Genomic DNA, 12,718 nt, shown 5'->3' with positions numbered 1-12,718 from the left:
GATATAGGACGCGGGTTTGAGGAACTCAGCTCATTTCTCCACTCCTGCAGCAATTTCTGAGGGGACCCCGGACAAGTCACCAATTTGGATTCATCCCCAGCTATCTGTAGACATTAAGAAGAGCATGGTGCCTAAATTTAGGACAGTCAGCACCTTTAGCCCTTTTCCCTACTCCAGAGGGCAGTTCAGACACCAGGTGAGCCAAGATGTTAATCTAATTTGGAAACCATATCTGCTATCTGATGGCACAAGTACTGTCCTCCATGCCTCAACTCCCAGCTCTGGACACTGGGATGGCATCACCAATTTTTTGACAAGGCCATGGGAAAGTGACTGTTATTAAAGAACATTAAGCTATGAAATGCCCTATTAATAGGACCAAGGTATCAGTTAGAGCAACTGCTCTTAGTGATTTTCTTCAGAAGATTTTCTATTTGGAAGCACTGGGCTTGAGTTCCTTGCAAGCCAGACTTGCCAAGAAGTAAGTAAACAAACCTGATAAAGCACATTTTCCACTAACTGTTATTTGCAAATAAGTGTTCTGTCATATGCTACTGTATTCACAGAAGAGGTTGTATATGAAACTAGATCTGGTTTTCTACAAGTGAAGCTTTCTGTTTCATATTTTCCTTTTCTTTGCTAAAACCTTCTGTTGCAGTCCTTGCACTAATCTCTTTTATTTATTGATGTTAATCTTTATACAGTTAAATTCTCACTTGCATAACTCATTCTTAAGAGGCTGATTATTGATATATGTTACCTTTTACCATCTTTTCACACATCTAGAAAACATAGTTCACACTGTTTGTATTTTGAACTTGACTGACGGTATGGAGCTGAAGACCACGTAAATATATTTCTTTTTTCCCAAAGCAAACTCAAGAGTCCAAGCATAGCTATGAGCTATATCACAGTCCTGTGGGATCAGCCCAGCATTTTGTGTCTGACATGGCTGAAGGTGGATGTGTCTGCAAGAGACCAGGCATAAGACAGAAAGCTTCTTCTCTAGAATACTTCCCAATCTAAGATTTTTCTGAGGCAGAAGTAAGGTCTTTGCCTTTTATCTTCTACTAATGTTGACACTAACATGAGAAGTGGGTAAGTTAAAAAATTAAATCCAACTTAAGCACCACAGTACAAATCGCTTGTAATGCCAAAGGGCTATGGATTGAATTCCTCTGGAGCCTCTGTGTGCAGAATTCCTGAGCTACCACAGCAGAAATGATCACCCACCTGAGCCACCCTGGCACCTCACAGGACACACCCTTGGCAGTACCAGGAACCTCTGTCACCTTCACAAGGCCTGGGTGGGAGGGCTCAGGTCACCTGCCCATACTCCACCCACGGAGCGTAACCTTTTGTCTTGCTCCTGATATTCTGTTTGCTGCTCCTGCACGGGAGCAGATGCAGAGTAAAAGATGAAAACAGCAGGAACTGCTACAGCTTGCTGAGACAGGGGACAGCCAAATGCCTCCAAAGCCCCTCTGGTTCACTTCAGTGGGAAGTGCACACTCTTTCTCCCACAATACCACGGCAGGAACAGACAGCTGAAGTAAGAAGTTCCTGTTAACTCTCACCTAAAAGTTACATGGATTATTTTTCCCAGGCTATTTAACCCTTTCCCTACTTGATGTTTCCCTCATTTTAAAGATGACTTTACTTCCAGTGAAATATTTTCCTGTTGCTTGCAGTTCTTTGTTGTGGAAAATACAAGTGGGAGGAAGGTTTCACAACAGGTTTCATCCTCCTAAACCTGAATCTCTGCAAACCATCTTACTTGTTTTTCGGGCAATAACAATTTTAGTCCTGGGAGAAACTGTGAACTTTGCTCAGTAAAGTTGGTTTTCTCATCTATTTCAGCTCTAAGAAGAGTTTGATTTTTGTATTTTAAACAGTATCTGGACACATGGTGTCAGGACGTGCATGATCTGGAAGAGCTTTCTGACAGACGCTTTTCTGCATCAAGGATAATATAGCTGCTGCTTTCCTGCCTATTTTAAATCCAATTTTGTATGTGAAGTGAATTTTGGAAAGAAAATGGTCATTGGTGATATTGGACAGGATCATGTAACATGTTTGGGCCACATGTTACAAACAGATAGGGCTGAGGTTGCTGGATCAGTGTCTGTCCTTATTTCTCTCCACAGCACTTTAAGAAGTCCACAAGTGTATTGTGAGACAGTCACCCATGTCCTTTGCTAAACCTCACTAACTGGAGATGGGGAGAAATGAAGAAAGTTGGCTTGCAAGAAATTAGACTTCTGCCCAAGGACTCTCACAGTTTTAAGGAGAATTGAACACATTATAGGGCTGGGTGATGACAGATGTGAATGAAGTAATTTCCAAGAGCTCAAATTATCATGGAATCCTAGATTTGGGCTGGAAGAGACCTTTAAAATCATTCTGTTCCAAGCCCCCTTCCACTAGACCAGGTTCCTCAAAGCCCCATCCAACCTGGCCTTGAACCCTTCCAAAGACTGGGCATCCACAGCTTCCCTGGGTAATCTGTTTCAGTGCCTTACCACCCTCACAGTAAAGAATCTATTCCTGTTCTAAACCCATCTTTCTTTCAGTGTACAGACATTCCCCCTTGTTGTATCACTACATGCCCTTGTAAGAAGACCCTCTCTAGCTTTCTTGCCCCCCTCGAGGTATTGAAGGGCTGTTCTAAGGTCTCCCTGGAACCTTCTCCAGGCTGAACAACTCTCTCAGTCTGTATTCATAGGAGAGCATTTTCATTGCCTCCTCTGTATTTGCTCCAACAAATGACAGTTCCATGTCCTTCCTATGCTGGGGATCCCAGAGCTGGATGCAGCACTGCAGGTGAGCTCTCACCAGAGCAGAGTAGAGGGGCAGAACCACTTCCCTTGACCAGCTGCCCACACTGCTTTTGATGCAGCCCAGAATATGGTTGAATTTAGGGGCTGGAAGTGCATGTTGCCAGCTCACATGAACCTTCTTGTCAACCAAGACCCCCAGTCATAGAATCACAGAATCATAGAATATGCTGAGCTGGAAAAGACCCGTCAGGATCATCGAGTCCAACTCCTGGCCCTGTACAGGACACTCCAAGAATCACACCATGTGCCTGACAGCATTGTCCAAATGCTTTTTGAACACTGTCAGGCTTGATGCTGTGACCACTTCTCTAGGGAGCCTATTCCAGTGTCCAACCATCCTCTGAGTGAAAAACACCCCAAGTCCTTCTCCTCAGTGCTGCTCTCAATCCATTAATCTCTCAGTTTGTATTTGGGTTTGGGACTGCCATGAGCCCCATGCAGGATCTTGTGCTTGGCCCTTCTGAACTTCATGAGATTTGCATGGACCCACCTCCCAAGCCTGTCCAGTCCCTCTGGATGGCATAGTTAGCTCTTTGACTTGCATGTTATGTAAAAAATTTTCATCTTGTATAAAATGGGCACAGGCAGATGGGACGGCCCCTAAGAGGAAAGTAAGGTGCAAGAGGGGCAGTGAGGAAAGTAAAAGGACAAGTTATACAACTTTTTCTTAATTGAGAATAGTGTTTCAAATCTGCAGAAAACAGCATGTTGCTCCCCTTGTTCCCTAGACAGAAAGGCACAGTTCTACAATCTCCTTTTATTGTTTTGCTGATAAGCAGGCATTTCACATTTCTGACACTAAACAAAATGTCCTTTAGAAAAGTCGGTGCCATGGCCTTTTCCAGCTGGAATGTTACAACCACAGCCTGGCTGGCCAGCCGAGTTTTTGCCCCGTAACACAATGTCTCAGAGGAGGCTGCACAAGGTGCTCCAGATAGAAAGGGACAAAGGCTGCTGCAGGAGCAGCCAGCTTCAGCTCCTGCTTCCACCCTTGTCCACATGGGCAGCAGTGCAAATGTGGTACAAACTTCCCGGCTCTTGGGGTGATCTGGCTTGGCGTGCACCAGGAGGACTCATGGAGCACTTGACTTTGTGTTTCCATCCTGCAAACACTGACTGCTAGCCAAAGTTTAGTCCTCTTCAGTGGATTTTATAAGGCCCCTATTGTGACCCCTATTGTTAGACTCCTCTTTTAAATAGCTTTAAAGTGAGCAAATTTTCCTTCTTTGGTTCCCAAAAGGAATTTCTACATGGCACAAAGATGATTCCAGTACCTCCCGGTGTCCAAGCAAGGGTCAGGATTACTCCTTGCTGGGGAAACCTACCTCCTGGCCTGGCAATCCTGGCGGCCTGAAATGACCCACCCAGGCCACTGGTAACAAACTGAACATAAGTTTGTTTTTGCATTACTCAAGCAACGAGAATAGCTTGATTCTGGTTAGTCTCAAGATCTGAAATGGAGCTATCAAAAATCGCTGAATCAGAGGAAATGGATCTCTGACAACAATAATATTTATGCATTCTTACGAAAAATTGCTGAAGATGTTTTTGTTAAAAAAAGAAAGTAGAAAAGAACACCACCTTCAGAAGTGCCTGCGATATGTTTGTGCCTTGTTACTCAGAGGAAACATGCATGCTGTTTTTGTCAGCTAACAAAATACTTTCTAACAAGGCATTCTGACAAAGCTGAAAATATCTTACACCAATGTGAGTCATTTCGGCTCCAAGTGCACATCTTAGAAAAAGGAATCTCAGGGAAAAAAAAATCTAAATTAGCACTGGCATAAAAGACAGTCTTTAAGTGACAGGCCTGGAAAGGCTATGCATATTTGTACTCAATAGAGAAAGATTGCTATCTTTCAACCCATACAACCGCTTTTTTTGTTGTTGTTTTGTTGCTTTTGGTTTTTGCTTTTTAATGCCAAGAAAGAAAAAAAGTCCCCTACTTTCTTTCCTAACTTTTGGACACTGATAAAGTTCATTACTTCAGAAGGCTGTGATTTCTTTTTGTACGTAGCTGTGTGACCTCTGCTGGCAGATTCTTATCACGACTGCAGCAATTCACACACATATGTACGGATACATTGGCATTCCGGTAAGTCCTGCCCTACATACACAAGGAGACACAGTACCAATGTATTAGATATAGACGATATAATCCCTGGTCTGGAAAATAGACTCCCACGTTGGAAAGGTGTGAAAAAAAAATAAATTATATAACCCAGCTTTCTCTGCTCATGGATGTTTTACAGGGCAATTTTTAGAATACCTTTGATAAATAGATATGACCATCTCAGGATGGGGCCACTGCTGTTTATTCAGCATAATGGTCTAAATGTTCATTATTGCTTGGAAAACCCCTACACTTCATCCTGTTAGAAGCAGGGAGGTTACACCGAGGAAAGGATTAGTCTCCACTTGCATTCCTTTCTTGCACTCCTTCTCATACCATCTGCTAACAGCCATTGTGGCAGAGAGGATACCAGCTAAATGGATCTTTTTATTCTGACTCAGCACGGCTGCAGACAGTCTGTCCGCTATGATACAGCAGCACAGTATAATCTGATACTTTAAAAAACTGGCCATTCACCTGCCAGACCACAATGCAACTCGCACTTAACAGTCCCGCTCTTTGTGATATCCAAGGTCATTTCTATTATTACAGCACAGTGCACGGAAATACCACAAATACCAAGAGAGTCTTATCTATTTATCATAGGTGAAACTGGCACGCTTTGCAGAACGACGGCTCCACAGCGGATCACAGGCATTTTGAGTTCACTTAAGTTTACAGTCGGGGGCCGGCTGCCTCAGTTGGGAGCTCAGTGGATTCCATGCATGTCCATATCTGTCATATAGGCACTGCTGCAGCCACTCCTCCAGTGTCCGGCTTCCACACTGACTCTGCTCCTTGACAGAAGGCTGAAAACACAAACGTGCCAGAAATGAGGCCTTGCCAGAATTAGCGGTGAGAGCCTAAGGCGAAGGGTAGGCACGGGTCTTCCCTCCCTCCCTGCCTACCTGGCTTTACACACCTGCTCACCCCTAAAACACACTGTGTGTTTAGCACCTTGCCTTACCGTGACTGAAAAGGGAGATTATACCCCAATGTTCCACCGCTGCTGCCAAACTCAAACCTCTTGAGATCCCAGAGCCCACCTGGCAGGGTCTGAGGGGGGCAGGGCAGGGCCCAGCGCATTCAGGCATCCATCATCCCACATAAAGGACCCCCGTCTCCCACTGTTGGGTTCTCCCCAAGGCAGCAGCAGGAGCAGCAGGTGGAGCCCAGAGCCCCGAGCCCTGAAGCGGAGAACCTTGAAGCCTCGCAGCCCAGAATCCCTGAATTCCTGAATTCCTGAATCCCAGAGCCCGGAGCCGCCCTGAGGTGCGAGGCGCGGGCAGGGCGCCCCCTGGCGGCCCTCGGCGCGGCCCTCCCCGCCCCCGGCCCCCCCTCCCCTCCCGCCGCCGCCGCCGCCGCCGCCCCCCGCTCTTGAAGTTTGCAGGCGATTTCCTTTCCAGCCCCGGCCTTATCTCGGCCCGCACGTTGCCGCGCGGTGACTAATAGGAGAATAACATTGTCTCGGGATAAAATAGCGCCGGGGCTGTTTACCCGCTCCATGGGGGTTCGCTATAAAAGGGCGCCGGGGACCGCCGCGCCAGCCAGACGCGCCGGGGCGCACCGAGCCGCGCCACGCAGGGCACCCGCCACGGCGCTCCGTCCCCACGCCGGGAGACACTTTCCCTGCTTTTTCCTCGCCTTTTATTAATTTTTACCCTGTTTCCCTCACTTCTTCCATCCGCCCTGCGCCGCCTGCTATGGATTATTGCCACATGATCGTCTCACTGCTCTTCGTGCTCTGCCCGGGGCTGCTGCCGGCAGGTAGGTGCCGGTGCCGCTCCGCTGCCGCTCGCCTCCGCCCGGGGCGCGGGGTCGCAGCCGGGCTGCGGGGAGGGCTGCCCGAGGGATGCAGCGGGAGGGGATGCGCGGGTGCCTTGCCTCGCCTCGGGTGCTGAGCTGTGCCGCTCCCTCCTGCAGCCCCCGGAGCCGAGGTGGACGCCGCGCCGCCCCCCGCCGCCGCGCACCGCCGCGCCCGGCGCTGCTCCTGCTCCTCGCTGATGGACGAGGAGTGCGTCTACTTCTGCCACCTCGACATCATCTGGATCAACACCCCCGAGTGAGTGGAGTGGACGGGTTTCGGCGGTTCCCCAGTGCCGGGTTCCCCTTTGGTTAGGAAGAAAGGGAGGGAGGTGTGAAGGCGAAAATTAAGCACCATCCTGCAGATGTGGGAAGGGGAGGTAGAAATAGTTGTTTGCACAGTTTCTTCTACTGCTTTACCTTCCTGCTCCTACTTTTCTGGCACATTCAGCAACGAGACTGTTCACCAGAAGAATGCAAGCAGTATTTGGCCACCTAGATCGGGTAGATAGGTCCTAATAGCCCTAACACACCTGCCTTCCTAAAATCTGGGCAACAGTATTTCCTTCGGGTGCTGCTCAGCAAATGCTGCATATACTTTTCACTATGAATCAGAAGCAGACAAAATGCCAAAGGCATGATTTTGCCAGCCTGAATTTGAGTGCTTTTCTTTCTGACAAGTTAGGAGGGAGGTTGGAAAGAATACTTTGACACCGGCTGGCTCTAGCTGCCTTTTACTGCTCTCTGCTGCAAATTAAAGCATCTCACGTGTTAATAGGATTATGCATAGTATCCATTTCTACACTCTCCTCACCAAAAGGTAGTGAGCCAGAGGCTCACCTAAGGCTGCAAACACTGACTCTGGTGATTTCTTCTGCTGCTGGGTTTCCTCCGAGAGAGGAATCTGTTCTTCACTTTTACTGCTTCTTTCAATGTTGGCAGCAGCCAAAGTTCAAAGAGATGAGGTTTTATTGCTTTCTATTGCTCAGGGAGGCACAACAGCCTTGTGAAATCACAATTAAAACGTCATTATCCTTGTCAGTAGCCATGCTAATGAATGTGCTGCAGTATCATCAGAAGCATTTGCATAGAAACTGTGACTAACGAGGCATTCCCAATCCCACAACCTTTACTCGTGCAATCAATGCCATTGATAAGATTGTTCAAAATACACAACAGTGTTTTGAAGCCACAGAATTATTTGAATGACTTTCATGTTGTTTCTTTGATCATAGGAAGACTGTTCCATATGGTCTCGGAGGCCCTTCTCGATCCAGAAGATCACTGAAGGACATGGTGCCAGACATGCTTGCTGAACCAAACAGCAGATGCCTATGTGCCAACCAGAAGGACAAGAAATGTTTGAACTTCTGCCACGCAGGCAAAGATCTCTGGTGCGTCTCTTGTTGCTACTCTTTAAAAGGCAATGCATGTGAAAGGGATGGATTGTGGTGCACTTACTCATTTTGGCACTTGCTGAGCGAATACTCTCCCCAAAGCCTTGCCTCCTACCTGGGTGCTCCCACTGCTGTGATACATACTATGGCTTGGCCCAGAAAGATTGCTTATTACATTCCTTGAGAAGTGGTTGATGAGATGCCTCGCCTTGTGGACTGCAGACTTGGCGCTTTTTTTAACAGTAGCACCTTTTCCCTTTTAACAGGGCTCAGTCCACAGTGGAGAAAACCTCACGGCACCGCATCAAAGCCAGCAATTGCACTGGACCCAAATGCACGAACCGACAGCTTGTTGACAGCAAGAAAATGAAGCGGTGAGTTTCTTCTCATCCTGTTGTAGTTCCCCGGAGCAGCAATAGAGAGCACAGTTCACCTGCCTTCGGGTCATCCTGGGCTTAGCTGGTGGTTTCAGCTTGAGAATTATGGAGGAATCAGTGAGGATATTTTGAGGGCCTTTCTTCATGCTCTGGGTTTTTAGCTTGTGAGGACATGGATGCTGAGTTCAGCCCACTGTCGGTCCTCCACTTGCATTCAGTGCTCAGCCATATTCCCATGGAAAAAGTACAGAAGTTTGCCTGTATTAAAGAAGACTCTTTAGTGCTACTTTCACAAACAGAACAGGACTTATGGGAGCAGGTAACCTGATGATATTGAATGAGACCTAGGCTCTGGAAGTCTTAAATCATTTTTTGAAAGTGGGGCTTACTTACTTGAAAAATGCACTCATTCATTGGAAGTAGGATCAGGTTTACCTAAAAGAAAAAACACAGACAAAACAAAACAAAAAAAAAACATTGGAGAACTCCTGACTGGCTACTTAAGGAAGTCTAGGGCATCTCTATTTGAATGAATATTTTAATTTAATGTTTGCATTGGAATTATGAGTGCAGCATTTCAAGTATCTTAAGTTATCCTAATTCTGAGATAGGTATAGCAGACAGCAGTTTACTAGGATCCCATGGCAGAAATCTAGACCGGGGTTTATTTAAGCAAAAACTAACTTTTTTCACACTGGAGATGCATCTTCATTATCACAAGGCTAAATGTACATTTCTTGTTTTTGCAGGCTGGAAGCCATTGGTAACAGTATCAAAGCTTCCTTCAATATCGCGAAGCTGAAGGCTGAGCTCCAGAAAGGGCGAAAGCTCAAACATAACAGGGCAAGCAAAAGGCAAAGCATTCGGGAAAGCCTGAAAGCATCCTAGTGGGAAGATCACCTGAATCCTTCTCCACAACGCTTGCTGACAAAGCATCACGAAAACTCTGTCTTGACTCCAACATTCCATGATGGCAAAAGGGCCCCTCTGTCCAAGTGTTTGCACAGCAGAGCAAAATGCTAAGGAAGTCCTGTATTTGGAGATATAAAGACAAAGGATTTTATAATTTTGGAATTCAGGTGGATAGGTAGAAGGGCTGAAGGGAAATCTGCAATAACATACATGAAAAGCCTTCTGTCTGAAGAAACATCTGAATACTGCTGCTGGAATGTTACCCATCGATTGAGCAGCTTTCGGGGTCTACATCAAAAGCATCTTGCAAGGAAGACCTCACAGATGTGCTTAGCAAGGACATAAAGCAAGATCTGAGTGTACAAACTTCAAAGAACTCTACCTTTTGATTAAAATGCAAAAATGAAAGCCACAGTACTACTTTAATCAGGACTTACTGCATATATACATGTCTACCTCGCATACTGTTTGTTGCACTCCTGCTAGAGTATTTTTACACCTTGTTATTGCCTTTACTAATCAGCTGCAACCCTTTGCCTTTTTTTCAGAAGTCTAGTTTACTTGTACAACCAGAGTTATCTGAATGTGGGTTAGGCACTCTGGTTGTTTGCATACTCAAAGTCCTTTGGCTTTGGATACCAAAGGACCCTTCAATACAAAATAAGAGTTAGAGAACACTACTAAGTTTCCCATAACAAGGATATTTGGCCAACTGAAGTTCTAATAATAGAGATTGTTGTGTCTTATATGCTACCAAAAATGCACTGAAGTGGGGATGTACCAGAGGCTGTTGCAAGATTTATTCAGGGCCTTGTTTGGCGGAAATGCATTGAGACAAAGGGTTGTTTTGAATTAAGTCAAAAGGCTAATATTGGGTGAATGTTTATAGCAGTGAATTTGTTCACATTGTTGAATTTGCAGACAAGTTGAATCTTATGTGCTTATTTTTGTGTCTTGTATTTATATTCACACAATTCTTCCTTATATTTACCATGTTGAATACACATTGAAGTAGGCCATATTGGTCTATGCATGTTTTATGTATTTCTGTATGAAATTGGGAAATGCTTTATGCCTATCAAGGTAAATATCTTCAGAAATAAATATTTTTAATTACTGTATTGGCTTGTTTTTCCTTGGTCTGTGGCTTTGTAATCATGGAGATAGATTGCCCCATTACAAAGCTGACCCAGGTGAAGTGTATGCACAATTGCCTTTCTGTCAGATAAACCAGATCACAGAAATCAAAGCTTGTGCCAGATGTGAGACAGAAGATGTTCTAGCTGCAAGGTTGCTCATCAAATCTTCATGGCAAACTCTAAATTGGACAAATAAACTTATTCTGGAACAGTGGTTTCACATGTCTGATGTAGATGTTCTATAGCATTAAAATATGGGAATTAAGGATTTGGGTATAGATGAACTAGAGAGGAAAATGCACACTCTGAAAAACTTGTGGGCTGTATTGAACTAGACAATGTTACTTATTAACATGCTATACTAAAATTTTCATCCCATTCCATGCAAGGTAATGATGGAGATGTCACTGAAACCTCTATGGGGCCCAAGTTCAGGAAAGATCTAGATCAATAGTTAATTTTTTTTACATGTTTCCAAAATATTTCCTTTAAATTATTATATCTAGAGGCTTAAAGCAAATAAATAGATTTAATAATCTCTGATCCTCTAGGGGGAAAAAAAGCACAAGACTTAATCCAAGGATAAAACTGAGTGGTTTGGGTTTTTTTAAAAACAGAACTTAAGAAATACAATACAAGGAATGTAACCCAAACACTGAAGTAGTCACCAGTAGTCACCAGAAATTGAAAATTTCTGAAATTGTTCTGAATTTCTTGTCAATCTTCATAATATTGACAGTCAGGCCCATATAATGTTTCCTTCACACTGCTCTGCTATGTTTTGGAGCAGTAATTCAGTGAGGAAATGACATTACTGGCAATCCTGGCCTGACATAAGTGCCTGGTCCAGACAGAGGGAAGGAACTGTGAGCCTCTGTGTTTCTGCAGGGCAGGATGCAGCCCCTGGAGCCGTCCTTTGATCTCTGCATCACTGGCACTGACTGCTCGGGATGCGCCTGGATCAGTGACCTCTGTCAGGAATGAAGAGACCTCACTAATGCTCCCTGGTTTTCCATTTCTTGCCCTACTAGTGGTTGCCTTTGACAGGGAAAATAAACAAGCAAGTAGTTGAGATGCTGCCTCTCACTCAGCCAAAGTGGCAGGCGAGCAGCTGGTGTGGGATGTCCCTGACAGTGAAGAGGCTGCGCATCAGCATCCCTACCCCTGCTGCTCCTGTTTCTCTCCCAGGAAAGACTGTGAGGAGAGGATCAATTCTGGGAGTGGGGGAGCACTGTAGCAGTGTCTGTGCTCTTATTAAGGCTGGTTATTTGGATTTTGTAAGTGGCTGGCCTAAATGATGCTGTGGGTGGGCTTTAGTAGCCCAAATTACTGGATATCTGCTTAAGAGATTCTTGAGAGACCATCCTAAAAATAAACCTGTTCCTTCTAAGGTTTACTCTGTTCATGCCTGGAGCTGAAATCTGGCTTCCATTCTCCTTTCCTTCCCAGTAAACAGCATCTGCCTCTTGCTCATGCTGCAGCTTTGTGTAGTGATGGGCACTCACTGACTTTTTGGCATGCTGTGGGTTCAGCGTGGTCCTCGGGGTCGTGCAAAGTAAGAGCCCGAGCCTCAATGCAAAGAGCGCGAGGGGGGTAAGATGCCCTGATGGCAGAGGCTTGCAGCCTTTGGGAAGAGTTGCAGGAGCTGTTTCATGGTGCCCAGCTGGCTTCAGGGACCTGCTGGTGTGCAGCAAGGGTGGAAGGGGATGCACTGCTGCTTCTGCATGCCTACCTCCCCCCCATTTGACTTGTGGCATTGGAGCATAAACTGCAGCTTACCCTGGTTTGCATTAATGAGCTAGACTGAAAAAGCAGAGTTCAGCAGCCTGTTTGTCTCATTGAATAAGCAAAAGGGAACATGAAGCATTTTATCTTAACTTTGGCTCACATACAAGTGCCAGGGTCTGTCCCAGAGGTTTGCTCCTTCTCAAAGCTCTGTGGGAGAGAGAGAATCTGTAACTAGAGCTAGAGCCCCTAGTGAGAAAAAAGAGGCATAATATGTGCTGGGATTTATGGCAGCGAACACAGAGCAGTGTAAAAGTACATTCTTACTTATAATAAACGACCTGAGTGAAAAAATATTCTACCTGAAGCCAAAGGAAACATTGTGCTGACTGCAGAGGCAAGGCTGCAGAGT

At 45.5% G+C, this 12,718-nt stretch overlaps 1 protein-coding gene and 1 long non-coding RNA gene across 2 annotated transcripts; one reads left to right on the top strand and one right to left on the bottom strand.

Moving 5' to 3' along the window:
- Positions 1–3,582: 3,582 nt before the first annotated feature.
- On the bottom strand, positions 3,583–6,862 carry LOC148225288 (uncharacterized). Its single transcript, XR_015805226.1, has 2 exons — positions 6,615–6,862; positions 3,583–5,762 (listed from the first exon to the last, which is right to left on the bottom strand). It is a non-coding gene; the product is annotated as an uncharacterized LOC148225288 (long non-coding RNA).
- EDN1 (endothelin 1) lies at positions 6,505–10,563 on the top strand. The gene is made up of 5 exons (XM_014878582.2): positions 6,505–6,720; positions 6,877–7,015; positions 7,992–8,150; positions 8,420–8,527; positions 9,280–10,563. The coding sequence occupies exons 1-5, from the start codon at positions 6,657–6,659 to the stop codon at positions 9,416–9,418; spliced, it is 609 nt and encodes a 202-aa protein (XP_014734068.2). The 5' UTR covers positions 6,505–6,656; the 3' UTR covers positions 9,419–10,563.
- Positions 10,564–12,718: the final 2,155 nt, after the last annotated feature.

The sequence above is a fragment of the Sturnus vulgaris genome, chromosome 1, assembly GCF_052056855.1.
Source record: "Sturnus vulgaris isolate bStuVul1 chromosome 1, bStuVul1.hap1, whole genome shotgun sequence".
NCBI lineage: Eukaryota > Metazoa > Chordata > Aves > Passeriformes > Sturnidae > Sturnus > Sturnus vulgaris.
Note: the sequence above shows the minus strand (reverse complement) of the source record. Positions and strands in the feature narration are given on the sequence as shown.

What these genes read in the sequence shown, in the direction of transcription:
- EDN1 (XM_014878582.2), top strand. Translation starts at nt 6,657, where the DNA reads ATGGATTATTGCCACATGATCGTCTCACTGCTCTTCGTGCTCTGCCCG. An exon ending in ATCTGGATCAACACCCCCGA is followed by an intron (nt 7,016 to 7,991) that starts GTGAGTGGAGTG and finishes CTTTGATCATAG; the next exon opens with GAAGACTGTTCCATATGGTC. An exon ending in GACAGCAAGAAAATGAAGCG is followed by an intron (nt 8,528 to 9,279) that starts GTGAGTTTCTTC and finishes TTGTTTTTGCAG; the next exon opens with GCTGGAAGCCATTGGTAACA.